The sequence below is a fragment of the Hibiscus syriacus genome, unplaced genomic scaffold, assembly GCF_006381635.1.
Source record: "Hibiscus syriacus cultivar Baekdansim isolate YM2019G1 unplaced genomic scaffold, ASM638163v2 tig00117034_pilon, whole genome shotgun sequence".
NCBI classification, from domain to species: Eukaryota; Viridiplantae; Streptophyta; class Magnoliopsida; order Malvales; family Malvaceae; genus Hibiscus; species Hibiscus syriacus.
In genome coordinates, this window is record NW_024063533.1 from 4,122,428 (window position 1) to 4,149,055 (window position 26,628).

The following is a 26,628-nucleotide window of genomic DNA, read 5'->3' on the forward strand; positions in this document are numbered from 1 at the left end:
CCACTTCCGCTTCTATAATAACCTTAATCATCATGATTCTGTCCCGGTATCTACAAACTTCAACTACATTTTCCTTGAGCCTAGAGGAAACCAAGATACCCACCCCATTTTTAGCGTTATCTACGCCTGAATACAACAATTTGTACCCATTACACTCTCTGGCGTGAGCCCCTTTCCACCTAGTCTCCTGAATACATGTAAAATCTATTTTCCTAATACTAAGTACGTCGGTCAGCTCTACCAGCCTAGCATTTAATGTGCCTATATTCAACGAACAAACTCTAAGTCTAATCTCCTTGACACCACTCTGTCGAGCCCTCCCCCTATACACCCTGTAGGATCTAAAAGAAGGACACGACCTCAAGTAATCATCTATAGCCGAAGCTATGTGGAACTAACAATAAATAGTATTAATAAACTGGTTAATAAAAACCCAACTGATACAAGTCAGATCTCCAGGCAATTATTATTAATATTTGAAATTAAAAAAGAAATCCAATATAATCAAGACCTCAATTTTATCAATCAATAATCCAAATCCGAACAAATTATAAAAAATCCAAATAGAACAATATGCAAGCAATTACAACCTCAACAGTATCAACCAATAATCAAAAGAAAATCAACAAAAAAAAAAATCAAAACCCAACACTGAAAAGTACCAGAAGAGCCAAAAACAGAAATCAGAACCTGAAAATTTACGGATCAATACAAATCTATTCAGATCCACAACCAATTAGCTTGATTCAAAGTTCTAGTTCAAGTTTCATAACCAAAAGATTAGCACAATTTACATATAAACCGAAAGAGACAACTCGGCAAGCAGATCTGTTTTTGTTAAACTAATGAAAACGAGCTCAGCCTAGTGATATGGAAAGTAAATGTTTTGATTCACGGGGGGAAATAATGTAGAATTACAACTATCTTAGAAAAACAAAAGATTCAGATCAACAGATCTACTCAAACAAAAATTTAAATAAACAAAGTGGGTATTCAATATCTTTATAGATCTACCGAGCTTACGACAAGTTATGTAAAAATAGAAACAAAAAAGAAAAGAAGATAAGATCTAAATTTCTAAAATTAGGTTTCGCTACAAACTAGACTGCTGAGGATAATAATAATTTTCACAAGATTGGTTAAGAAGAAACTACTGGTATTGCCAGGTTCACGGCAGAGATATTTCGGCAGATACCAGTCCCTGCAGCTTAAAGAAGAAAGGAAATGGGGAGAGAAGAGACTTGTACTAAAAATTGCAGTACTGAATCTGAAACTCTAAAGAGAAAGAACAATATATACAATTCAAACAAAACAATTAGAAAATTGAAAGAAGCAATCAAAACATCAAGATTATGAAAACATAAACGATTTAAAAACTGAATCAAGTAAAAAAGTAGTGGAAAGTGACGTATGAGAGTGTTTAAATTTCAATTTCTTCAAATAATCCAGAGTTCTTAGGTAATAATAATAATAATAATAATAATAATAATAATAAATAATAATAATAATAATATTTAATAATATTTTTTTATCCAGACAAAAACGAGTTTCTACACAAACCTAAACATAAATCTTCGTAACTTGCCAATTCAGTTCATAAGAGACGTATGAGTTCTTCCACCTTTTATTTTGTGTTATGTATAATGAATTTGTTAGGAATTTGTAGGTGAAAGTAAAAAATCAAAAATATAATATTAAATAACATATGCATAAGTGATGATATCAAACATAATTTGACTTTTTTTTATTTTCACGAATGAAAAAAATAATAATTCATCATAAATATAAAAATTATTAAAAACACAAATATATAATATCTAATTTATCCTGAAATTTAATATATATCAAAATTCCGTTAACGGCAAATCGCTCCCCACTTAATTATTACAAAGTTCTTTACATGTTAATGCTTTATTTTTATAAAATTTAATATATATTTTCATGTCAACGTGTTCTATTATATTTTATTTTGATAAACTTATTTATCATAAACATATAAGAGAGTAATTGGACTAAAAATTTGATTTTGAGTTGGATCCTGTTAAAAATCCATCCTTTTTCTCCTTTTGTTTTCTTCTCTTTCTCAGCCCAAATCCCAATCCAGAAAACCCTAGTCAGAATAATATATTTATCAGATTTTCTTCCAAACCCTATTATCATTTCACTACTCTCTGCCGCCTCCGAGAGAGAGTTTTCATAGCCACACTGACCTTTCACCGAAATGGGTCGAGTCATCCGAGCTCAACGTAAGGGTCCGGGTTCCGTCTTCAAGGCCCACACCCACCACCGAAAGGGTCCCGCCAGATTCTGCAGCCTCGACTTCGGCGAGCGAAATGGCTACCTCAAAGGTGTCGTCACTGAAGTTATCCACGACCCAGGCCGTGGTGCGCCGTTAGCTCGAGTAGTGTTTCGTCATCCTTTCCGTTACAAGAAGCAGAAGGAACTGTTCGTCGCTGCCGAGGGCATGTACACTGGACAGTTCGTGTACTGCGGTAAGAAGGCTACCCTTGTGGTCGGAAACGTATTGCCTCAACTCAACGTCGACCATCACGTTGGAGATTGTGGGGTTTTCGCTAGGGCTTCTGGTGATTATGCTACAGAAAATAATTTCAGTGACAAAAAATGCCTTATAATATACGATTTTAACCAATTTTTTTTGGATTCGCCAAAATAACCAACTAAATCGCAATGCGATCGATAATTCGCAACGCGATCTCCGGTATCGCAAATCAGTTTCCAGATTCGCAACGCGATTTTGACTATCGCATTGCGATTTCCCAAATTCACGTTGCGATTTCCTTAATTCGCAATGCGAATACGTAAATCGTAATGCGAATCTGACTATCGCAATGCGATTTACATAGCGCCATTCGTATTAACGCGTATTTTTTTTTCAAATTCCAAACACGATTTTCTTAATATATCGGAAACTGAACGGTCCACAGTATATCCCGTAATCGCAACTCATAACCTAAAACCTAAAATCACAACTCAGTCTCATCTCCATCTCTCACTCTCTCTCTACGGGGAAATCCATCCCCATCTCCGAAGATTTTCGTCCCCATCGCCGGCGAAATCCCTCACAACCATTCACGGTCAGAAATCCCTCACAATCATTCAGAAATGGAAAATCAACCTCCGAGGGTTAGTTTTTTTAATTATTTTTATTTTGAAAATTTTGCATTATTTTAGGTTTTTCATATTGAAATTGATGATAAGTTTACTGGTAATTTCAATAATAGATTAACCATTTCACTTAAATTTCTTATTAAATTCATTCGATTGCTGTCAATACTGCTAAATTGTTTAGTCTTTAACCCTCTGAAGTTAGTATTTGTCTTTGTTTTGTCTTTTGATTGAAGTAATGCAGAAGAAGAATAGTTTCTAAACTTAAAATCGCAACATAAAAATGAAAATCGCAACACGAAAATGACTATCGCAACGAGAGAAATGAAAATCGCAACGCGAAATGAAAATCGCAACGCGAAACCAAAATCGCATTGCGATTTTCATTTCGCGTTGCGATTTTCATTTCTCTCGTTGCGATAGTCATTTCCGCGTTGCGATTTTCATTTTCTCGTTGCGATTTTCATTTCAACCAAAAGACAAAACAGTGTTGCAAATTTTAGTTTCAAGAATAAACTACTATTTATGTTTATTGTTTTTGGTATATCTTCACAGTGTAGTTTTTGGTATATCTAACTTGGTATGTTTATTGTTTTTGTAGAAATTATTTTCGGCTTCATTGACATTAAGGAATAAAGTTAGCCTAGCCACTACAATTGCTTCGAAGCTTTCACCTGCACAAAGAAAATTGTTTGAGGAAACCTGCTTCGGGCCATGGCTGAGAGTACAGCATCCGGGTGGAGATGCTAATTTGACCCATTTGTGGCTTCAGACCATGACTAGCGATCTACCCGACAGTATACAACGTGGTGAGGAAGAGATATGGTTTCATTTTCCACCGGCGTATACTTGTTTTGGGCGGAAGGAGTTCTGCTTAATCACTGGTCTACGATTCAGACACGATGATGTAGGCCGGTACACTCGTCATATCACCCGCCCATCATGGTTATCCAGGGTTTTTCCTGATGAGTCAATAGAGAAGCCGAACTTACACGTCGACGACCTGAAGAAATTTTTTAATAAGAAAGATGGTTTTACTCGGATGAATGACGTCGATGTTGTCCGAGTATGCCTTCTACTACTTTTGTATGCCGACTTTTTAGGCAGAGAGGCCAGACAACCTATTCCTTAGGAGCTAATATTATTGGTAGAGAACCTAAATGCATGGAATCTGTTTCCGTGGGGTTCGTATATATGGAAAGCTACCTGGACTAAGTTGTCGTCTGCCTTTGATGACCGCAAAAGTTTGCGTGGCGATGGGTCGAAATACACTTTGTCAGGCTTTGTTTGGGCCTTTAAGGTAAGAATTTCTATATAATGTTTTCAAAATTATAATTAATTATTTAACAATTACTAATGTTTGTTATTATATTGTTTGTAGATTTGGATATTCGAGGCTTTCCCCAGCATGCGGACATATGCATTAAAAACTTCAAATGATATTCCTAGGGCTATTTCCTGGAAGAGGAAACGTCTGTTGGATTGGTAAGACTTAATACCATATGCGACAATAAATAATGTAAGTTAACACAAATACTATCATATATAAACAAGTTATTAATAGTAGACGTTTAACTTTGTTTGAGTTTTTATATTTTTAGGAGGCCAACACTCCATTAATGAGATTGACACCCACGGAGGCTGAGCTTGCCACTGATTGGTGGCAAGCTAGTCAGCGTTTTCTTGATGGCACGAATGATGAGCAGCCTCCACTTCCTCCACTTTGAGAGCCATCACCTCACCTAGAGCCATCACCTGATCGACCCGACTATACACCTCTACAACGAGAGCCATCACCTATCCCGACACATCATCGAGCCTCTTCTCCACCATCACCTCATGATAGGCGAACGACAAAGATGCCACGACTTCTATCTCCCTGTTCTCCACCTCCACCTCCACGGGATGAGTCAAGAGAATTACGTGATGAGGTCAATGCCTTGCGTGAGGAGATCGGCACTCTAAGCGATAACGATGGTGCATGGCGTGTGGAGGTGTCTACTTTACGTGGTGAGGTTGCCGCTCTACGTGAGATAGTAGTATCGTTGTAGAATGAGGTTCATACTCTACGCAACGAGGTAAGTTTAAGATTTTTCATATCTAACTTGATGATAAATTTACTCGTAATTTCACTTAGATTAACCATTTCACTTAGATTGCTTAGTAAATTTATTCGGTTGCTGCCAATACTGCTAAATTGTTTATTAACACTGTGAAGTTAGTATTTGTCTTTTTTTTTGTCTTTTGGTTGAAGTAAATTTATTCGGTTGCTGCCAATTCTGCTAAACTGTGTATTCTTTAACACTGTGAAGTTAGTATTTGTCTTTGTTTTGTCTTTTGGTTGAAAGTAAATTTGATCGGTTGCTGCCAATTCTGCTAGACTGTGTATTCTTTAACACTGTGAAGTTAGTATTTGTCTTTATTTTGTCTTTTGGTTAAAGTAAATTTGTTCGTTTGCTGCCAATTCTGTTAAACTGTGTATTCTTTAATACTCTGAAGTTAGTATTTGTCTTTGTTTTGTCTTTATGTTGAAGTAATGCAATCCATTCAAGTTTCAATTTGCAGAAGAAGAAGAAATAGTTTATTCTTGAAACTATATTTTAGCAACACTATTTTGTCTTTTGGTTGAAATGAAAATCACAACGAGAGAATGAAAATCGCAACGCGAAACGAAAATCGCAATGCGAAATGAAAATCGCAACGACAAAATCGCAACACGAAACCAAAAATCGCTACGCGAAACTATAATCGCATTGCGATTTTAATTTCGCATTGTGATTCTCTCGTTGCGATTTTTATTTCGCGTTGCGATTTTCATTCTCTCGTTGCGATTTTCATTTCGCGTTGCGATAGTCATTTTTCACGTTGCGATTTTAAGTTCCAGAAACTATTATTCTTCTGCAAATTGAAACTTGAATGAATTGCATTACTTCAACCAATAGACAAAGACAAATACTAAGTTGACAGTGTTGCAAGTTTGAAACATATTTGCCTTTGTTATCTGATGCATTTTGTGAACTATGATAGAATAATGACTTGGGTGAATTCAATGCAAGTTTGAAACATATTTGTCTTTGTTTTCAATGTTTAAATATCATGTTTGTTTATTTACTGATTTTTGTATTTAATTATTTAGAGGCCCGATAAGGTGGATGCTTTACGTCGGGTTTTTCTTACATGATAGAGTTCACGCATCAGACGGCGTGCACGTGCTATTAAGTCTCCGTACACCCCAATAGTGCGAAGACACCGTAAGAAGAAGCCTGACTCGCCTGTCATCCCTCAAGAGTCCACTCCTATCGTTGAAGAGGCCCCTATCATTCCTCGAGAGTCCCCTCCCACCGTTCAAGAGGCCACTGTCATTGTTGAAGAGGTGCCTCCCACCATTCAAGAGCCCGATTCACATGGCGTCATATGTAAGATTCTTGAGAAACCCTCTGACGTGCCGGACATGATGGATGAGAGTTGGCTCTCGTATGAGTTACCGGCCAGTACCATACCGGTATCTGAAGTGGAGAGGAGACAACTACCAGACACAATTCTGGATAACACCCTTTGGGCTAAGACCGTAGTTGATTTTTATGTACATGAGCAGAGCCAGGGGTGTTTCACTGACATATGCAAGCTCAACGATGATATCTATTTGTTGCTTGATCGGTCTTGGTGGGGCGTATTATTAGGGGTCGAAGACAATGGCTATTTCAATGGAGGGGTAAGTCTTATATTTTACTTATATTTCAATTTGATTTTTTTTTTAAATTTATGTAAGTTACTAATATATGTCTTTTTTTGTAAAACAGCATATCGATACGTGGGTGTCACGTCTTCTAATAATTAGGAAACTTAAGGAAAATAAAAGAAATACACGATATACAATTATGCCGACGTCTTTTAACGCCGTTCACTTGAAGAATCAATGAGATGAATCATTTGCGTTGGGCAATGGACAAGCTAAACTTTATCCTGCATGATGGGAGGTCGATAAGGTTAGTATTTATTTTAGATTGAGTTTAAAGGTATTCATAAATAAGTGCGCAAATGAATGAATTATTACTTATGATTGCAGGTGTTTATCCCTGTTTTGGAACGTAAACATTGGCTTCTCGTCGAGCTTCAGCTCCCATCCCTTAAGGCAATAGTATATGATAACATGATAAATTACATATCATTGGCTGATTTAAGAGATATTATTAAGGGATGGAGCTCTCATTTGGCTAAATTCTTGGATGCGATAAATTATTGGACTCGTTCTGGAAACAAGAAGCCAAAGAAGCTCAATATTACAGTTAGCAGAGACGAGACCGCACCACAACAAACGAAAGGACCCAGAGGGGATTGTGGTCCTCTCGTATGCTTGGCGTTGGAGCGTTTGATCACAGGAAGTATAAGGTATCTACCTCCCACCGATAGAGATAGAGCTGCAGTAGGCTTGTGGTTTCGGCATTATATGGCTAGATCGATATATACAAGACGCTGCCTACCTGCATCCGCGTTATAAAAATGTCCATAAACAATTGGTAAGTTTATAGGCTTTTGGTTTGAAAATGTTTGGTTAAGTACCTAGAATTCAATAATTTGATGTTTGTAGGTTTTAGATGTGTAGAAAGTGTTGTTTGAGCAAATGTTTGGTTTCTGCAGGTTAATCTCAGAAGTGAGCTGCGTGAAAATGATGTATGGCTGTAAAAGTTGATTCAATAGTACATGAGGAAATAAGAATTATTGCTTATTTTTTTATTGTTTAATTGATTTGTAAAAGATGATTTGTAAAAGTTGATTTGTTTAATTGATGTGAACATAATTCTTATTTGTGCTTGTTTAATTGATTGAAATGTAATGGTTTATTTTGTTGATTTCAATCTGCATTATGTTGAAGGCAAAAATGACTATCGCAATGCGAAATGAAAATCGCAACGAGAGAATCGCAATGCGAAATGAAAATCGCAATGACAAAATCGCAACGCGAAACTAAAATTGTAACGTGAAACTAAATTTGCGTTGCGATTTTCATTTCGCTTTGCGATTCCCTCGTTGCGATTTTCATTTCGCATTGCGATTCTCTCGTTGCGATTTTCATTTCGCATTGCGATTCTCTCGTTGCGATTTTCATTTCGCATTGCGATAGTCATTTTCGCGTTGCGATAGACATTAAGATGATTGTGAACGTCATTTCCGTGTTGCGATAGTCAAATGAATGCCTAATAAGTGATAACAACTGAACAGATCATAACAATTTTCAAACTCAAGTTACTAATACATGCCTAACTGAAAATGTTAAAAGTTCACACATAAAATCCATATAATACAACGTTTGCATTTAAAATCACCTAAGTTAACAGTCCCAAAAGGTGAAGCCGGTTGTGATTGGGATTTTAAAGATGATTGCAATTTTGATTGCCTTTTGCTTGACACCATATGAGCTTTGGATTTTGATGAGGATCCATATTTTGGTAGAGGAAAAGATGACTGTGATGGCACTGGTGATCCACATGTCAACCTTGTATGACCACTTTCCTTGCACCGACTACATGTCGATCTCTTCTTCTCTTCACCCTTAGACGGTATACGATCGTGACTTTTTGGTCGACCAGGTAGCCTTCTGTCCATGGCTGGTGGCAAAACTATTTGTAAGTCATCTGGTATGTCCCACTCAGAAGGATGTGGAATAGGGTAGACAATCTCGCCATAAGTCTGTCGATATACTTCTGTAGTGTAGCAATCCATAGCGTATGCGCTTGAATCATCTTGGTTTAGATGAAGAGAAACTTTTATAACATGGCCACACGGATAACCAGATGTTTGCCATTTCATACAACTACACGTCTTTGCATTTAGATCGACAAGCCCATTTAAGTTATTATCCAGTACTTCGAACAAAGTGTTTGAACATGGTTCAACTCTCCATGACGTTGACTTCACAACACGTTTCGTTATCTTTTTTTCTGTCCATGGTGTAACACGATGTTCCAATGTTCCTGTAAATTTAAATAAATAATACTTAGTAAAATATATGATAAGTTACGAATTTAAAGAAATAATACCTACATGGTTTCTTTTCTTGTAGTACCACTGTTGAATAGAGGCTCAAAAAAACTCCATTAACATAGTAATGGGTAATTTCCGGGAATGACGACTTAGAGCGTTGATTGATTCTGCACTATTAGACGCCATGAAACCATATCTTGCTCCAAGTTGATGTACTCTTGACCATCTTTCAAACCCGACATCTTCTAGTGTTTGAGCACACTGAGGCAAAACACGTCTTAAACAGTTTATATGCTTATTAAAATCCACTTCCCGATAAGCTTTTACAGCCTTCCTGTATGTCCATTTGTGATTTTTTATACCAGCAGACCTTGATTTTAGATTTCTATACAAATGAACACCACAAAGTCCATAAAAAGCATCTGGGAAACACCTTCTAACAGCGTTGTCAATTGAGTTTGCCCTATCGGATATGATTGTCAGATTGCTAATAAGACCTATGCAATCCCTAAGATGCCCCATAAACCATGTCCATGAATCAGAGGTTTCAGATTTTCCAACCCCGTAAGCTATTAGCAGTATCCCATTGTTAGCATCCATGGCTACTGCTAATAAGTTTACTCCAAGGTATCGACCTTTTAAATGTGCTCCGTCAACTATAATAACTGGGCGCATGTAGTTAATAAACGAACGAATCTACAAAATCATATACACAAGAAATATAATCATTTAAATGTGAAATGCATGTAACTAACAAAAATGAGTCAACAAAATTATATTGATTTACTAACCGCAGCACCAATGGCGATAAACAGCAACTCAAAGCGTCCATCTCTATATGTTTTGATATGAGTTACCGACCCAGGATTTTTCAGCTTTAAATTGTGACAATAAGCCGGCAGTTGGGCAAACGATACTTCTGGCGACCCCCTCAACAATTCCAAGGCATAACATTTGGCTCTCCAAGCTTGAGAATATGAGATACTAATCTTCAACCGAGCATTCATGTCAGTCATAATTTCATGTCCCCGATATACCCTACCATTCAAAAATATTAACTCAGCCAGAAAACCACCCAACACCTTTTTGTTTGCCTGTCTATGGTGAGGAAAAACTTGGGTTCTTGAACATGTATGTTTATCAATAAAAGTCCTAACTTGAAACATTTCGCAATCTTTTATCCTCTTTGCAATCATACGCCATATACAATTTTTGTCAATCATACACCTTGTTTCGAAACGATATTTGCTTGATTTGTTAACTTTTAGTTGATAGCTATCTTCCACACATTTCGTATACAAAGCTATCTTCAAGTCTTCCTTTGTATCAAAACAATCATCTTTCTTGATACGAATAATTTTTGTGTGACAATCAACTGCTATCTTTACCAACTCTTCTTCCGGTATCTGAAGTAATTCTGGCATATTCCAGTTATACTCCCGTGGTATTTTCTTCGGGGACTTTTCTTTGGAGATTTCTTCTTCTTCTTTTTCTTCTTCAGTGTTATATGAATTACAGAATGGATGTTCAACATGTTCATTTACAGTCGTAACTTCCTCCTCATTATCATCAACAACATCTTCCTCGGCAACGGCTGTTTCATCATCAAAGTTCGGGTATTGACCAATATCAAAATCATTACACGCAGGGTCTGTTTCTTCTTCTGAAAAATCATCAAAATCTGAGTATTGACCAAGATCAAAGTCCGGGTATTGACCAAGATCAAATTTCGAATACTGACTAGTACTCACAATTTTTTTTGTTGGCTCATCATCGTCTAACTGGTCAATACGAAAACCGGAATTTGGTGCTGAAAGTTGATTGGGATTTGGATTAGGGAAAGGTTGTGGGTTTTGAGATTGTGTTTGGTATTGGAAATGTGGTGAAACAATATTTGCTTGGTGATGAAATTGTTGTGGAACCATTAAATTTTGAGCACCATTAATTGGGGTTGAAAAACTTAGTTGATTACTACCCGCTACTGACCCAACTTCACTACTTCTAGGTTCAACAACATACAATGTAATATCATCACTTGAAATACTAATGTAAGCAATGAATCGTTCAACATCTTCATTGTCGGTTAATAAATAAACTTTACCATTTCTCTGATAAGATAGCCTAAATCCACTTAGGGGCTCTAAATTCAATTTATTTGCAACACGTAACATTAGAGTTTCATAAGTTAACTTTTTTAATGACAGTTTTAGTTGAAGATTCATGGGTAAAGGCATATATTGTAAAACACCATGAACATTCTCCCATGACCCTCCAAAACACAAATATATCCAAACATGATCAACATTAGATGATTTCACTATTGTAAATTAATTTACTAAACAAACGAGCTGCGAAACTAAAACCTGTTGCCGGATGGGGAAGGATGTCGTTGGATATAGGAACGGATGTCGCCAGAGAGAGTGATAGATGGAGATGGAATAAGTTGTGATTTAGGGATTTAGGTTATGAGTTGCTGCTGCTGCGTATTTATATACCCAAAACATTTGTGTTGCGAAATTAAAACCTGTTGCGAATTCAGAAATCGAGTTGCGAATTTGAAATTCAGTATTGCGATAGTCAGAATCTCATTGCGATTTACTAAATCGCAATGCGATTACGTAAATCGCAATGCGATTACGTAAATCGCAATGCGATTACGTAAATCGCAATGTGAATACGTAATCGCATGCGATTTTCCTAATTCGCATTGCGATTTAGGAAAATCGCAACGCGAATTTGGGAAATCGCAATGCGATAGTCAGAATCGCGTTGCGAATCTGGAAACTGATTTGCGATACCGGAGATCGCATTGCGATTTAGTTGGTCATTTTGGCAAATCCAAAAAAAGTTGGTTAAAATCGTATATTATAAGACATTTTTCACAAGGTTCTTAACCTTGAGGTCGTGGGATCGAGTCCCACGGAGGGCATTTCATAATTCGGAGGTCTCTTACGGAAGCTGCTCTCAACCTGGTGTTGGGGGTAGCCTACTATCTTACCTCCCCTTACCCCATACATATGGAAAAAAGGGCCAGCCAGCCATTTTTTGTCACTGAGGTTATTTTCTCATTATGCTATTGTTATTAGTCACAACCCTGATAACGACACCACCAGGTACCTAACTTCTACTCTTGTATTTGGTTTTGATTTCATTGCTTTAAATGCATTTATGATAAAGAACTCCATAGATTTGGTAAATCTTTAGAAGTAGCGACTGTTCTTCAATTATATCCCGTAAGCACATACATTAGTTTTAGATTGACGAATTGTGTTAGTTTAGCTTGTATTCGTTTCTGGCTTTTCATGTTAAATTTCATAGCCTTTTGGTTTAGTTGATTATCACTTTCCTTTTCATGTGACATTAGGCCTGTTTGATGGCTGTGAGTTGGGATTTTTTTGGGTCCAGTCAATGTGTATTGGATTAATTTGAGTTTTGAAAATTTTGGGTCATTTTGATTGAGTCACTTTCGGGTTTGGAGCATCGGTTTTTGGATTTGATGAATTTGGGTTGAGCAATTTGTGTTTGAATCAGTTTTGTTTTGGACTGTTGGCTTCAGGGTTTCAAATCGCGGTCGCGTTTTCGGTTATTTCGGATTTACTGTGATTGCGGCCGTCGCGGGTGACTCGGACGGCGGCGAAACCGCTATATCGTGGCCGAAATCGCGGTCGCGGACCGTTTTTTAAAACCCTGGTTGGCTTTCTTGTTCAAGTCAAGTTGGGTAGGGATTTGGGTTTGTATTGGTGATGTTATGTTTTCTGTTTCAGGCCAGAATTGATTGGTCTATGTGAAATTCATAATCAAATTCATTTCTGCATGCTTCAATCGATTAGCCTTTGGGCTAAACTGGCATTTGGAAATGGAGTTTAAACTAGGATCCAAAAAGTGGTTAATTGCATTTTTCTGTGAGAAGTTGGACTGATTAATTACGTATGAACATGGCATGGGGGTGAAAGTTTGGAGTAATGGGTTGTTTTGATGGTTGATCTTACAGGATCAAGCTCCCATCTGGTGCGAAGAAGATTGTTCCGAGTGGTTGTCGTGCCATGATTGGGCAGGTCGCTGGTGGTGGTAGGACTGAGAAGCCTCTTCTCAAAGCTGGTAATGCTTACCACAAATACAGGGTGAAGAGGAACTGCTGGCCTAAGGTGCGTGGTGTGGCAATGAACCCAGTCGAGCATCCACATGGTGGTGGTAACCATCAACACATCGGTCATGCTAGCACTGTTAGACGTGATGCTCCTCCTGGACAAAAGGTTGGTCTTATTGCTGCAAGGAGGACCGGTAGGCTCAGAGTTCAAGCTGCTGCTACTGCTGCCAAGGCTGATAAGGCTTAGGGTAAAGGATATTACTTGGTTTTGGGTTTTTATAATTATGTTGAAGAGTATCAAGTACATTTCTGTTTTAGAATATTTGGTTGAATTTTCAGATAATTGTACTGTTTCGAGTTTGAGGAATATCTTATGGTTTCAGTTTGGATATTTTCTTGTTTCATTTCATGTTCTTAATCTTCTTTTCTGTGTAGCATTATTAATAATGTTTAACAACGAAGGTAAGGGCAATCTTATCTCAGGCTTAAGGAGGGAAATGTTTTTTAATCAAATAATATTAACATATTATTAAGATTTATAATCAAATAAGATTGACTTTGTAACACAATTAATCTGTATATGTTTCGATATACGAGTCAAAGATGTCACATCAACATGAAAATATTTACTGAACTGAAATTTCCCTAAAAATTTGTTTCCTTTAAAAAAACACTCTTATTCTAACTTTAAAAATCTATTCAATGTATATCTCAACTTATAATTTATTTCTTTATTACAGGAAAATAAAAACATTTGTTAATCAGTAATTTTACTAAACTGTCTTTTTTTTAAAATTTTTAAAAACATAATAATGTAATAAATTCTTGTCATGCAAAGAAATCGATAAAACTAAACTAAGTAAAATAAACTAAAATAGTTCTAGTTTACTATTACAAATTATTTAAAATAAATACGATAAATAGAAACTACTGACATAATTATACATGCCACTATAAGTTAAAAGAAACATCATAGATGTCTTACTGATACTGATGATATGTATGTATTTCCAAAAAGATGCTCTGATGGTTCCTTGCTGATCATACTTATCCTTATTAGAACCTACGCATGAAAATCATCACGCGCTAAGTATAACTTAGTGAGGCAGTAATAATCTAAGGTGAGAAAAATCTGAAAAATATCATAAACATAAATAAAATAATTCAACTTAAAACATTAAACTGGCAAACCAACTTATCCAAGTCGATTTCTTCACAGAGACCTGAAATTTCTTTTTAAATCATGAACTCATGAAAATTCTGATAAATAATATATGATAAAATATGCATATCATGCTTTCTGTCAACTGAAAATCATTCACAACTTGTATATTCATTTTCATAGCCCAATGCATATTTATGAGAACATAAGATACGTGAGTAAGGTGTGTACTATGCACAACACAGTGCAAATCGTAACTAATATTGAGATATGATGCACTTCAGTGCCATTATAACCTGAATAAGCACCAACAGTGTTAGACATTGATACACGAATGTACCAAAGCTGATATGATAACATTGATACACGAATGTACTAAAGATGATAATGGATAAATACTCAACTAATGACATGCCAAGTGTACCAACAGTTCTCACTATAACACACAATGGACTGATGTATCATAATAAATCAATTAGAATAAATCTATCATAAAAATATCATACTTGGGTAGTTCATACCCTAAATCATTCATAAAACTGATATAGAATATTATAAAAATATTCTTTATAAACTTTATAAATCATACTGCAAATTGGAATGAGGTTGACTTATCGCAAGTCGTCCTCGATCAAAATAATTAAATAAATAACTGCACTCACCTTTACCTCACTACATAACTTGTATATAATAATCCTAGTCACAAGCTTTGTCCTTTCCTTTCGAATCTTTCGGATTGCTAGATTTAACGTAGTATGATAATATCAAATTATAACACAAAAATTGTTCGAACTACATATTAGTATCGTACTAATATAAGCTCATTTTAACATTTAAAAATCTATAAAATAAAATCGATAACTAAATCTATATCAACCAAACTCATAACTCCATTATAACTTTAAACTTATCAAAACACTTATGCAATTTCGTAAATAATTATTCCCAACATGATTCGTCAACTTTTACCAATTATAAAATTAAACAACATATTTTAAATTCTTTCTAGAATTCAACTCAACTTTTCCTTTAATTCATAATGATCCTTCACCATTATGATAATTGTACATTAATTACTAAAATTCCAGCACTTGAATAAAATACTCAAATGAATTCTTCTATATTCAAAACATTATAAATTTCAACCCAAACTTTCCTAAACTTTCGATTTTCAACACTTAGCTTTATAAATTTGTAATTCAACCTCAACTCAATATTTAATTCAAAATTCAGAATACTTATAAATTTTCCAGCATTCGAAAATTTACTCAAATAATACTTCTCCATTTAAGAACTTGCAAACGAGTCCCCAAAGTTTTGGAACCTTTCGGATTCCACCATCTAACCATTAAAATGAATTCTTTTAGAATTCTTCTCAACATTTCCAATTTATTCAAAATGGTCTCTTTCCATTTAACTTCAATTCCAAGCATTCAAAAATATACTCAACATTTAAACATTACTCTTCATCTTCTAATCCATTTCAACTTAAATTCTAAAATTTCCATATTCAGACAACTTGCACTACCTTTAAATAATCAGTATTCTGTATTGATATACACACTGGAATTTAATTCTGTTTCTTCCGTTAAAAACTAGACTCGAATATGAATCTATCCATATAAAGAACTCCTTCTAATTCATTCTTTAAAATTTATGGTGAATTTTCAAAGTTGACTGACAGAATCTGTTTTGTGCAGAATCTGCTGCCCGTTTTTCTGATCTTTCCTCGGTTAAAAATTCATATCTTTTTGTATACAAGTTGAAATTGATCCCCGTTTATTTTAAACAAAACTAGATTGATATACGAACACAATATATAAAAAAAACCTCCAAATAATATTTATATAATTTCTGGTGAATTTTCAAACTCACAGTCAGATTCAAAATCTAAACTGTTTTCATTAACTTCATCCTTAGATTCTTCATCAATTCTTACAACTAATTCTTTAAAATCACTTAATTCTTCATAACCCCTAAAACACAAGAATTCAACATCCCCTTCATCAACTCAAGATGAACTTGAACGTAAACCCTAGTGATATTCATGTCAAAACGTAAAAAATTGAACGTATAACATTTTTTCTAACTACACCGAAGTCTAATTCTAAAAAAAATAGCTTCAAAAATGAAAATAAAAAATCTTACGTTGCTGTGTAGACTTGGCAGTAGCTGAAGATAGAGAGAGAGAGTTTCGTGAGATTTCTTGAAAAAAATCTCCCCCTTATCTTTAATATATAATTAAAAAATGAATTTTATATTCATTTTGGGTCAAAAACCCAAATTACCCTTGATAAATTCCCACAATTACCTCCATGCCACTCCTTCATCTCTATTTTAATATTATTAAAATAGCTGTAAAATTCTCATCTCTCAAATTTTCATTTTGACCCTTCAATTTTCTAAAATTTCAATTTAGTCACTAATTTTTTAAAACTTACATTTTAGTCACAAAACAAAATTTGGGGTATTACAATTCCTCCCCCCTTAAAGAAAATTTGTCCTCAAATTTTCCATACATATCTTCATACATGTATTAAATAGATGAGGAAAATTTTCCTTCATATATTCTTCTCCTTCCCAAGTTGCTTCCTCAACTTTATGGTTCCACCAAAGAACTTTTACAAACGATATCGTCCTATTTTTTAATTCTTTGACTCCATGTGCTAGAATCCTTACTGGCTCCTCTTCATATGATAAGTCCGGTTGAATCTCAATTTCCTCTGGTGTAATCACATGTGAAGGATCTGATCGATATCTTTGAAGCATTGATACATGAAATACATTATGAATCTTATCCATCTCTGGAGGTAACGCCAACTGATAAGCTACTGGTCCAACTCTCTTTACACTCTCGTATGGTCCATGTCAGAACCGTCTTTCGGTTGGGTCCGAAATTGGGCTTCGACTTGAAATAATTGGTTAGAGTCGCCACCGATCATTTTTAAACATTTAGGTGGATCGAACACCGTCTTACATGATCTGCGTTACCAAAAATGTGTCGGGCTCGGGAGTTAGTTACAGTCAAGGAAATATTAGCACCCTTGAACTGCGTTACCTGATCTGCATTACCAATAAATTTGTCGGTTGTCTTTAATTACGAAAATTAAAATTTAAAAATTCAATTCAAATTACTTACCTTTGATTGGTTGAATTTTTTCTAAAAAATGTTAGATAAGAAATAATAAATAAATATTAAATAAATTAAGGGAAAAATAAAATTAAATAAAAAATTAAAATAGAAAAAAATAAATAAATAAATAATTGAAAACAATTGCAAAATTAATCGAACATGAAGAATGAAGCAAAACACAAATCATATCCGTCTAAAAGTCAATAAAAATGCGTAACAGTGACCGGATTAAACCTTAAACAAAAAATGGCATGGAGATTATAATGAACCTATGGTATTGACTAGGTTTCAAAAGGAAACTGCAAAATGACAGTTCAAAAGCTTCATAAAGATAACTTCAAAATAGTTAAGTAGTTCGTCCATGTGGCAGCATAAGCTTTCAACACAAAATCAAAAAGTGAATAAGCAGAATCCAAGTTATCATAAAATTCCCCGGGTTTATTCCGACAAAAATGCCATACCAAAGATCGTCCGTGATGAATGAAGTAGCTCTCTCTACCGCACCAAGATATACACCAGGGCCAAGTGTTGGAGACAAAGGATGGAACATTTTTTGATTTGGGTAATCCAAGTCAACTGCAACATGGCGATTTGTTGCTCATTGAAGCATGTGCATTCCAGTTTAGTTAGTGGAATTAGTGGCAGTAGTTTCAAATGCACCATTGGCAGCAAAAATTCCACTACCAGACATCTCTTTAATTTTGTAACCCGAGCAAGGCTTCCTTCTTTCCTTTGAACCACCATCGCTCCCGGCAACCCGAAGTTCGAGTCCACAGTGAATTCCACCGTTTAATGAACCCTTTCGAATTTAACCTTTGCCTTCTTCGACCAGTCCTTCAACACTGCTCCTTTGCTTTTCCTTGCAGTAATTTCTATGCCCATCTAGCTCACCAAGTTAGTTGGAATCGAATCCTCCTCAGTACCATGCAAACAGAAAATCAAATGAGTTATATATATATATATATATATATATATATATATATATATATATATATATATATATATATATTAGTCGATTGGAACAAATGGGTATAAGAACCCCAATCAAACTGTAAACAGGGGTCCCTCTTCCCTTCAATTTTACAGAAGCAAGCAATAAAATACCGAAAATTTCCTATGGAAGAACCATCAATTTTCTGGCAGTAACATTTTCTCATTTCCTTTTTACATTCTATTGGCATCATATAAATAAAAAAGTAGAGAAGAGGGATTAGTTCTTTCACCAGTTTTTTTGTTTCTGCTCAAGAATAGAAATTGGCTCCATGGCAATTGCTTTGAACTGGCGAGAAAGTGTTACAAACTCTGGATCTTGTTCCACTTGCTCCATCTCAGCCTTAGTCATCTCAAGTGGAGATATCTTTGCAGTGCAGTAAGGTCCTCGTGTGCTAAGTTCCTCTATATTGAATCTGCATAAACCTTCCCCCTTGGCTCCCTGACCTTTCTCCTCTTCATGGTTCGAAGATGGCAGAAGATGTGAAGAGTAGAAGCCTACATTGCGTGGTAATGCGGCATCGTCGAAAACCAATGGTGAGATACGTGAGTGTCGGTTATGTTATGGAATAACTTGTTCAGTATCCCGTAATTACGGTCAACGGTTGCCAACGTACCCCGTAACCAGTCCCGCTTCGACGAATCATAGTGCGACAATGCTGGGTGAGTGTGTTTCAAGTAAGTTATCATGACGAGGAAGGCGTTGACAATGAGCAATGGAACACCATAAACGCAAATAACCCAAGCCAACCCTTTAGCCAAGATGAGATGGTACAGCCTATAGGCGACAGCGAGGACACCGACATCGGATACATAGATTTGCAGCCGTTCGCAGTCATTATAGATGGGGCCATAAGGATTGTAGTGGCATGCAAATCCATCATAAGGCCTGCCTACTACATTGAACATCAAGTAAAGAGGCCAGCCGAGGGTGGGTTGAATTGTGACTGAGAAGAATCGACCTAGTGTATCGTTGAGGTACTTCGCCCGCCATTTAATGGAGCTACGTTTCTTCGGGACAACACTTCGTTGCGTTCAAGGGAACTGGTGTTGGAATGGTGACGACAGTGGCTGTATTTCCATCAGAAATACGGGATGAGGAGGGCCGAGTGAAGGATGAGACCGACGGTATCATCGACCCATTGGTAGTCGCTGTAAGCGTGGTGGCGACGCATAGAGCTTGGCTTGGGGCACTTATGGTAGATGTACTCCAAAGCTTCAACTTGCTCGGGCATGTACCGCACGTACTTCCCATTGTCCATTGTTATCTTGGTCCCTTCTTTGCAGGCTGAGCTCACCGCCACCATCGCGTCATTTTACTCAACTTTGAAGACACAAAGATCAACAACTACATCTAAAAAATCCATCTAAAAAAGTCCTTACTAACGTATACTCTTTAGAAATGAAGGAGGATATTTGTACGACGAAACCTCTGAAACATGTTCCAAACAAAAGATGAACAACTGTTTTTAGTTGGCTGTTGGGAAGTGATTTTTTGGTATCTCCCCCTTGGGGTTTTCTTTGTTATTCTTTTTAAGGGAGAAATGAAGGAGAGAAATAGAGAGAGAGAGATTGATCGTAAAGGAAGAATGAAAAGGTAGTGGAGTAGGTGGGTGATTAGAGGTGGGGTAGTGGTGTAATACGTGGGGTTTAGTGGTTTAGTGGGCTGGTAGATTATGTTTCCTATTTTTAGGGGTTATATGTGGGCCCTGCAAAATAATAAATAATAATAATAATAATAATAAATAAATAAATATTATAATATATTATTTTTGTAGACCCGGATACAAACGGGTGTCTATAGCTGCCTCTCTTTTCACATTTTTGTGTTAACAATAATAGGGCAACGATAAAAAAGACAACAAGTTTTTGTCCGAATCTCTTTGGTTGAAGACTTGATAGTGTTTTTCGTGACACTAAGTCGATCCATTGGGCACGATATCCTTCTTCGTGAAGTTGAAATCGTGGATGGCTCATTTGTTATGAAGTTAAGTTGAACTCAAAGTATTGGGAAGTAGCTCATGGATTATCTTATAGCCCAATATACTTTGGTGTGAAGCTGAAATTTGACCTGAATGAATCAAGTTTTTTATTGTTGTGTCACAGATGACTGCTTCGTCGTGAAGTTAAGTTAATCTTTTGGGTACGATATACTTCGTTGTGAAGTTGAAATCGTAGGTTTGATGACAAATAACTCTTTTCGTCTTTGAGTTATGCTGCAAATGATGTGTCTCGGAGCTGAGCGTAGTCGAACTCGAAGGTCTTTGTGTTTCAAGAGAAACATTTTCAAAGGTTTTTTTTTCAAGAGAAACGACTTCAAAGGTTTTTTTTGTGTTTCAATAGAAACGATTTCAAAGATTTTTTTGTGTTTCAAGAGAAACTGTCTCCAGGGAGGCAAAATTTTGTTTCAAGAGAAACATATTCAGAGATCAGTGTTTCAAGAGAGACAAAACTTCTGTTGAAAACATTTTTGATCTTTCGATATAACAAATTAAGTTTAAATGAATTTTAAGATTTTACAAGTGATTTTCTAAGTATATTCGATTTAATTAATCGAATATCAAATTATTACTCCAAGTCTTTCAAGATCAATTTCAAACCTTACTAAAAGTGTAAAATTGTGTTTTATACTTAATATATTTTTGAAACAATTTTCACAAAGTATTTTGAACCAAAACCAAGCCTAAAATCAATTTTTCAAAGTGATGCACCGATGCACCAATCCATGCATCGATACACCATGGAATAAATTGAACATCGAATGCATTTCATGCATCGATGCACACACCATGCATCGATGCACTGGGGATTTTATGAAAATATCGAATGCATTTGATGCATCGATGCACTCTGGCGATTTTGATACATCGAATACACTTGATGCATCGATGCACTCTTAGTGCACCGATGCACTAAGGGTCCAACGGTCAAAATATTTGAATTTTACACTGATGCACCGATGTACCATGGGTATGCATCGATGCACTGACACTCCCAACTGAGTTTATTAATTGTTTTCACACTTAAACGGCTATATTGACTTCACTAACCATCCCCAACGTTCAGAATCATTTGAAGGTGTATTTAAAACAAGATTAGAAGCCATTGATCAATAACAAGAAACAACAATCAACAAGAATCAAGAGAGAATCAAAGAGAAAGCATCAAACCTAAAGTTTGAGCATTTCAAGCCTATTTTTCATTCAATATTCATTTTACTTTCAAGAACACTATTTATACTCAATTGTATTCATTTTTGAGTGTTCTTTTCTTTGTTCTAGAATTGTAGAAACATCTTGTCTTGTGAGGATTTTCTTGTAAGTTTGCAAAGTTTGTATTATTCTCTTTGGGAGAGAGTGTTCTCAAGAATTTGAGGTATAATTATTGAGGGATTTGTAAGGTTACTCTTTGTCCTCAAAAGAAAGACAAATTATTGAATTTGTGGTAAATCCTTAATGTGGATAGCTAAGGTAGTGGACGTAGACTTTGGTTGAGAAAGTCGAACCACTCTAAATCATTGTGCAAATCTTTTCAATTTTCTGCAAAGCTTCCACAAAAATTTTTATTTGACAATTCACCCCCCTCTTGGCCGATTCCGTCGATCGATTAACTCAATAATTGGTATCAGAGCCTCACTTATTTGAAGGTTTAATCGCCTGTTGAGTCGATTCGGGAAGAGTTACATCGATTATCAAGTAATCAATGGCCTCTATTTCAAATGTCAACTTCGGTCTCGATTCGATGCCTGTCAACAAGCCTCCTTTCTTCAATGGAGCTAACTATGCCTATTGGAAGAATATGATGATGTATTTCATTCAAGCAGGTGACATGGGAGCATGGAATGTTGTAGAAGACGGATATATTAAGCCTCTCACTCATCCGAGATTGTGGAGTGAAGGAGAGACAAGAATGTTCCAGCTCAACTCGAAAGCAATCCATATCATATTTTGTGCTCTTGGACCAGATGAATATGGAAGAGTTTCATCTTGTACAACCGCCAAAGAAATATGGGATAAACTACAAGTCACTCATGAAGGCACCGACGAGGTAAAAGAATCTAAAATTAGTCTTCTAACACATAGCTATGAAAATTTCAGGATGAAACCAAATGAAGATATCAAAGCTATGATGGATAGATTCTCAACGATTGTTAATGGTCTCAAATCATATGGAGTGATCATTCCAAACGAAAAGCTTGTGAGGAAGTTAGTTTACTCACTTCCAAAATCGTGGCAACCCAAGAAGACGGCAATCATCGAGGCTAAGAACCTAAAATCCTTAACTCTTGAAGAGCTAATTGGTTCCCTCCTCACTCATGAAATGATGCTTGAAGATGAGGTGGACCTCGAGAAGATTGATGAGATACCAAAGGAGAATGAGAAAAAGAAAAACATTGGAGTTGCTCTCAAATCCACAAAAGATGAGAGTGATTCAGATGAAGATGACGATGACGAGAAAATGGCATTGTTTTCCAAAACGGTTCAGAAAAATGATGAGACCTTACCGAGGGAGAAAATTCAAACGAAATGAAGGTCTCAAAAATAAACCAAAAAGAGAATGACCCTATCATTTGCTATGAATGCAAAAAGTCGGGGCATGCCAAATATGATTGCCTACAATTGAAAAGAAAGGGTCAATCAAAGAATAAGCACAAGGCTCATGTGGCTACATGGAGCGATGAAGAGGGTTCAGATGAAGAGGAACAAGAAGTAGCAAACTTGTGCTTGATGGCATTCGGGGAAGATTCTAAGGTAACCTCTAACTCATCTGAATTAGATGATTTATCTTATGATGAGTTATTAGAGGAATATAATGGGTTGACTTCGGATTATGAGAAATTGTTTTTAAAATATAAAAATGATGTCTCAAAATTGAAAATTGAAAATAAGCTCATATCCAAGACCAACAATGATTTTGAAAGTAAAATCAAAGATTCGCAAATCAAACTAGAAGAATTTGAAAAGAAAAATTCGGATTTGCAAAATTTACTTTCAAAGGTCAATGATGATCATCAAAAGAAAATTGATGATCTTAAAGCTTCTTTTGATAAAGTTGGAACAAAACGTTTTAAAAATGGAGAAAATTCAAAATCCAACTTTGTTAGAAAAAGTTTTAAAAACTAAAATCATAGAGGTCCCCGAAGAACCTCTAATGGAAAAATTGTTAGAAGTATATGGGTTCCTAAAGGACTCATTACTACTAAAGATAAAGATATCCTACACAAATGGATACCTAAGGGGACTAATATTTTGGAAACTAATGAATATGGACCCAAAAATGGAGGAGAAGTGATTTTTGGTGATAATTCAAAAGGTCACATCGAAGGTATATGTACCATAGGTAATACCTCTTTCATACAAATTAAAAATGTTTTATATGTGAATGGATTAAAGCATAATCTCTTAAGTATTAGTCAATTAAGTGATAAATGATTCAATGTCATATTTGAAACTAATGGTTATAAAGTTATTGACATTGCACTAATCGGATTATGCTTGTTGGTCATAGAAAAGGAAATATATACATGGTGCATTTAGACTCTATTGATATGACTAATTTATGCCTAGTTGCTAAGGATGAGCATGATAGTTGGTTATGGCACAGGAGACTAGGACATGCTAGTATGAGTGTTTTGCAACGGCTAATTCAAGGAAATTTAGTTCGAGGGTTGCCTAAGCTTAAATTTGATAATGATAAAATCTGTGATGCTTGTGCTAAAGGAAAACAAAAGCGAATTTCTTTTAAATCCATTAATGATGTATCAACTAGTAGAGTATTACAATTGATCCATATAGATCTTTTTGGGCTAACTAGGACTACTAGCTTGGGTGGAAAACAATATGCATTTGTCTTAGTAGATGACTATTCTAGATATACTTGGGTTCTATTCTTAAGTACTAAAGATGAAGCATTAGAAAAATTCATCACGTTTCAAAAGTAATCCAAAAACGAAAAAGGTTACTCTATAACTAGTGTTAGGAGTGATCATGGAACTGAATTTGAAAATCTTGGATTTACTGATTTTTGTAATTCTAATGGTATTAGCCATAATATTTTAGCACCTAGAACCCCTCAACAAAATGGAGTTGTTGAGAGGAAAAATCGAACTTCAGAAGAAATGGCTAGAACCATGCTTTGTGAAAACAAATTTGCCAAAATATTTTTTGGCGGAAGCCACAAATACTGCTTGTTATGTTGTAAATCGAGTAATGATTAGGCCAATCTTAAAGAAAACTCCATATGAAATTTTCAAAAATAAAAAGCCTAACATTAGCTATTTTTATCCTTTTGGATGTAAATGTTTTGTTTTAAACAACGGTAAAGACAATCTTGGAAAATTGATGCTAAAATTGATGAAGGAATTTTTCTGGGTTATTCCTTAAATTCTAAAGCTTATCGAGTAATTAATAAAAGAACTTTATTTGTAGAAGAGTCTATACATGTTGTTTTTGATGATAATCCCCTTTTGAGGAAGGATTCTTGTTTGAATGATGATGTAGGTATTATAAATATAAATGACGTTGAACATGACGTTGAAGAACCATCATCAAAGGAAGAAACGAAAGATGAGGAAACTCAAGATCCTCTCGAGAATCCAACCATTGAAGAAAGGGAAGTATCTTACCCAAGAGAGTACAACTATGTCAAGGATGGTGAGATTATAGGTGATCCATCCAAAGGGGTAACAACTCGATCTTCTCTTAGAAATATTTGTAATTATGTTGCATTTATCTCATGCATAGAGCCTAAGAATATTAAAGAAGCATTAAAAGATGAACATTGGATTATGGCTATGCAAGAAGAGTTAAATCAATTTGAGAGAAGTAAAGTATGGACATTAGTTGAAAGGCCTAGTAAATAAATCTACTATAGGTACTAGATGGGTGTTTAGGAATAAGCTTGATGAAAGTGGTAATATAGTGAGAAACAAGGCTAGACTTGTTGCTCAAGGGTATACTCAAGAAGAGGACATAGACTATAGTGAAACATATGCTCTCGTAGTTAGGATGGAAGCAATTAGAATGTTATTAGCATTTGCATGTTTTCATGAATTTAAATTATACCAAATGGATGTTAAAAGTGCATTTTTAAATGGTTTTATAAAGGAAGAAGTTTATGTGGAACAACCTCCAGGTTTTGAAGATTTAAAATTTCCAAATCATGTTCTTAAATTGACAAAAATGCTTTATGGTTTAAAACAAGCTCCTAGAGCTTGGTATGAAAGATTTTCAAACTTTTTAATTGAGAAAGGTTTTTCCAAAGGGAAGGTTGACACTACATTGTTTTTAAAGCATAAAGGTAAAGATTTATTAATAGTTCAAATTTATGTTGATGATATAATATTTGGTTCTACTAATGATGTTATTTGCAAAGTGATTTATTAGTAATAGTGCAAAGGGAAGATTGCTGATGCGAATGTAAAGAAATGAAAATAAAAAAATGCAAAATATGTTTAAATGCATGATGCATGCAATGTTCGAGGCATTGATCCAAAAAATATGTCTGTTATTATAAATAATCCTTATTGGGACAAAAGTGTTACGTCTAAAGAGACAAAAAACATTTTGATGGTATAGATCCCGAACAGCCTCTGACAAATTGATTCGTCTTCTGTCTTTTTTCTGTCACCGGTTGAATATCCTGTCGAACTGTTCCAGCTCCTTTGGCTAAACTGTGCAAGTGATGAGCTTCTTGCTCCAAAAAATCTCAAGTAACTGCATCTCCGACTTTCATTCTCTGCTGAGCTTGTTCCTAAAGCAAACGTCATTGGAGCCCTCCATTGATATGAGCTATCCGAAGCTTGCTTGTTGAATTCGTCAATAATGGTCTCCAACTTGGCTAGGGTTTCACCATCTTGTTCTTTTTGTTTTTGAAGGGATTCTCCAGGTCAGTAATATTTTCCTCGTCTTGCCCCTGCAACCTTTGCCCCTGAGTATTCTTTGACCATGGCTGGACTTCTGAGCTTTTCATCTCTTTGTATTATAACCCCTTTGTCCATTAATGTAGATTATTCATGTTTAACAAACAAGTTGTTGGTGGATCAACACCTCTTTTAAATGATCCAAATGATGAAAACAAAATAAAAGAGAACAAAAATAAAAAAGAATTACTGAGGTAAATCAAAACAAAAACAAAATGAAAAATCTT

General features: G+C 35.5%; 1 protein-coding gene and 1 pseudogene across 1 annotated transcript; one reads left to right on the forward strand and one right to left on the reverse strand.

Moving 5' to 3' along the window:
* Nucleotides 1–2,221: 2,221 nt before the first annotated feature.
* On the forward strand, nucleotides 2,222–13,584 carry LOC120196914 (60S ribosomal protein L8-3-like). Its single transcript, XM_039198591.1, has 3 exons — nucleotides 2,222–2,585; nucleotides 12,137–12,221; nucleotides 13,100–13,584. Exons 1-3 carry the CDS (start codon nucleotides 2,222–2,224, stop codon nucleotides 13,440–13,442), a joined length of 792 nt encoding a protein of 263 aa, XP_039054522.1. The 3' UTR covers nucleotides 13,443–13,584.
* A 5,394-nt stretch (nucleotides 13,585–18,978) lies between these two features.
* LOC120196915 lies at nucleotides 18,979–19,787 on the reverse strand (annotated as a pseudogene).
* Nucleotides 19,788–26,628: the final 6,841 nt, after the last annotated feature.